Source organism: Penaeus japonicus, unplaced genomic scaffold, assembly GCF_977035675.1.
Source record: "Penaeus japonicus unplaced genomic scaffold, GWHDUDI00000001_assembly GWHDUDI00000012, whole genome shotgun sequence".
In the NCBI taxonomy this organism is placed as follows: domain Eukaryota; kingdom Metazoa; phylum Arthropoda; class Malacostraca; order Decapoda; family Penaeidae; genus Penaeus; species Penaeus japonicus.
The window spans coordinates 17,045,279-17,047,778 of NW_028234414.1; the positions used below are offsets into that span (position 1 = coordinate 17,045,279).

At 43.0% G+C, this 2,500-nt stretch overlaps 2 protein-coding genes across 2 annotated transcripts in view; one reads left to right on the forward strand and one right to left on the reverse strand.

The window, feature by feature from the left end:
- The window catches only part of LOC122254570 (uncharacterized), a 4,795-nt gene extending 3,367 nt beyond the window's left edge, over positions 1–1,428 (reverse strand). The window contains exons 1-2 of the mRNA XM_043018308.2: positions 1,273–1,428; positions 1–344 (exon numbers count right to left, since the gene is read on the reverse strand). The exon at positions 1–344 is cut by the window's left edge and continues 950 nt beyond it. Of these exons, the coding sequence (XP_042874242.2) occupies positions 1–173 (173 nt within the window). The 5' untranslated portion in view covers positions 174–344; positions 1,273–1,428. The remainder of the gene's footprint in view (positions 345–1,272) is intronic.
- Positions 1–2,500, forward strand: part of LOC122261757 (protein madd-4) — a 241,836-nt gene that overhangs the window by 94,283 nt on the left and 145,053 nt on the right. The window lies entirely within an intron of this gene.

The following is a 2,500-nucleotide window of genomic DNA, read 5'->3' on the forward strand; positions in this document are numbered from 1 at the left end:
ATGCAGGGGCCGCCTTTGTAGATCCACTGGAACACCTTTGCCAGCGCCACTCTCCCTTTGTTCCCGCCAGCCAAGTGCGACAGTAATGTGTTCAGAAGTTCCCTCTTGGGAATCTGTCCGGTGGCCGAGGCTGGGTTTCCGGACGAGGAAACTGCCGGTCGTATTGACAACATGGCTGAGAGGAGGCGCGTCGCGGGATGTTCTAGTGCCCGGGCACTCTTCAAGGTCCGCCACTCCCACACAGAAAAAAATCCCGAGTAACAATTTCTGGTTTGAGATTCCTATATGGATTCTTCGCGCGGAGATTCCTTTCTTCTTGAATTGCTCTTTCTTTTTTTCTTACTCTGAGGAAGGGAAACGAAAGGCACATTACTGTGTACACTCACGAACAAGCACGCACGCAATACTTATGTACGGGAATGTGTGTGTGTGTGTGTGTGTGTGTGTGTGTGTGTGTGTGTGTGTGTGTGTGTGTGTGTGTGTGTGTGTGTGTGTGTGTGTGTGTGTGTGTGTGTGTGTGTGTGTGTGTGTGCGCACGCGCAATATGTATATGTATATATATGTATATATATATGTATGTGTGTGTATGTATATATATATATATATATATATATATATATATATATATGTATATATATATATATGTATATATATATATATATACATACATATATATATATATATATATATATATATATATATATATATATCACACACACACACACACACACACACACACACACACACACACACACACACACACACACACACACACACACACACACACACACACATGTATAGATACATAGCTTTGTAAATGTAAATGTAAATTTGTTTCGATGTTTAGCTTCAGTCTTGTTCGAGCTTTGGGATTAGGGTGTGGAGGGGGGCAGTTCTACATGCTTAAAATAGAACCTCATATCTAAAGAACTGAAACTACTGATCACCGTATTTAATGTCTTACTATCAAGCAGGATCGCATTCCTTGCTGACGCATTCTCTATCACCACACGACCACCCTTAAATTGCCGTACAAAAATAACTCTTTGTAAGGAAAATTAACGCCGACAATTAACGATGATAAGCATAACAGAATCCATCGTTATCACCAATAACACTGTACTTTTAAGAGATCACTGATATGCCGCTGTGAATTCACTCACTCACTCTTGCGCAGACACGAATGAATTCTTGCAATAGAAAACGAGAATTCCCGAGGTATGCATGGGTCTCACTTCATTTTCTTTATATATTCAACACTAATTCACTTACTGTGCTTTTAGGTAGCGGTTCTCTAGTTTTACACACAATGAGACGTTCACGGTAGAGGCAGGGGATGGTGTGCTCTTCTATACTATCACATTTGTTACCCAGCTGTTCAACACTTTCATACTGTACATGCACTGGGAGTTGAACTGAGCAGACGGGAAAAAAGTTACATCATCTTACATCATAAAGTTTCCAAAGGTCGTCAGAGTCTTCAGAGCCAACTATAACATCAGCAGGTCAGATTTGTGTTACTGATGGTAAATTTATCAACATCTTCGTTAGTTCTCGTGTATTTAGTGAAAATGCGAAAGCGACTTCTCTTTTTAAAAAGGAGGAGAGGAAACTTCAAACAGCAAATAAAGCCAAAGTGGCAACTCCTCTCGCCATTTCCGCAAGTCGCTTAACCGACACGTGTTGAACTGACCAATACACCCTTTTGGATACATGGTCGAGATGCATCGGTCCAAGAACACATTCCCAGCCACAATGAGTATGTTGCACGAGGCTCAGATACACTCTTCTAGTACGTGAGAGTCGGTATATTGGCCTAAAGTCACCAGAAAGTACATATGTTTAGGCTTGACTTCATAGAATTACGAACACATGTGTACAGGCGTCGTATATAACTTTATTCTATGTGTGAGTCCGGGTACAGCTCCCCATCTACATGTGTGGTGTCTTCAGATTGTAAGTAAACAAAGCTATTCCGCACTCGAGACCGTGCCGTATCTTTCGTAAATATACAGTTTTAATGCGTCCTGTCTTTTTTGTTTATATTTGTTTCGTCTGCGGCTGTCACTGCATCATGTTGTTACTGGATTATACAGCAGTTTTCAGAATTAAATGCATATTTTCTCCCCGGAAGCACAAAGTTTCGGAGCGAGATTTATTTTTTAGCCAGACTCTGATGTCACTTTGACAGGTTCTCCCGCGGCGACACAGCCTCGCGTCATGATGGATGGGGATATTTTCATACACTTTTACCAGAGATTTAGAACTCCTTGGGGATCTCTTCATCTCTCCTCCGCCCTCCCTCTTCCCTCTCCCCGCTTCCCCCTCCCTTCTCCCTCACCTCCCCGTCTCTTCCCCCGTAGCTCCCCCTCCCCTCCTCCATCCCGTGAACACTCAAGGGGTTCTGGAGCCATTAATCTGTTTTGTTGATGATGTTATCGCGTATTTACCGGCACATGATCCAAAGGAGGGGGATGTCCGAGGGGGTGAGGGGAGGGGA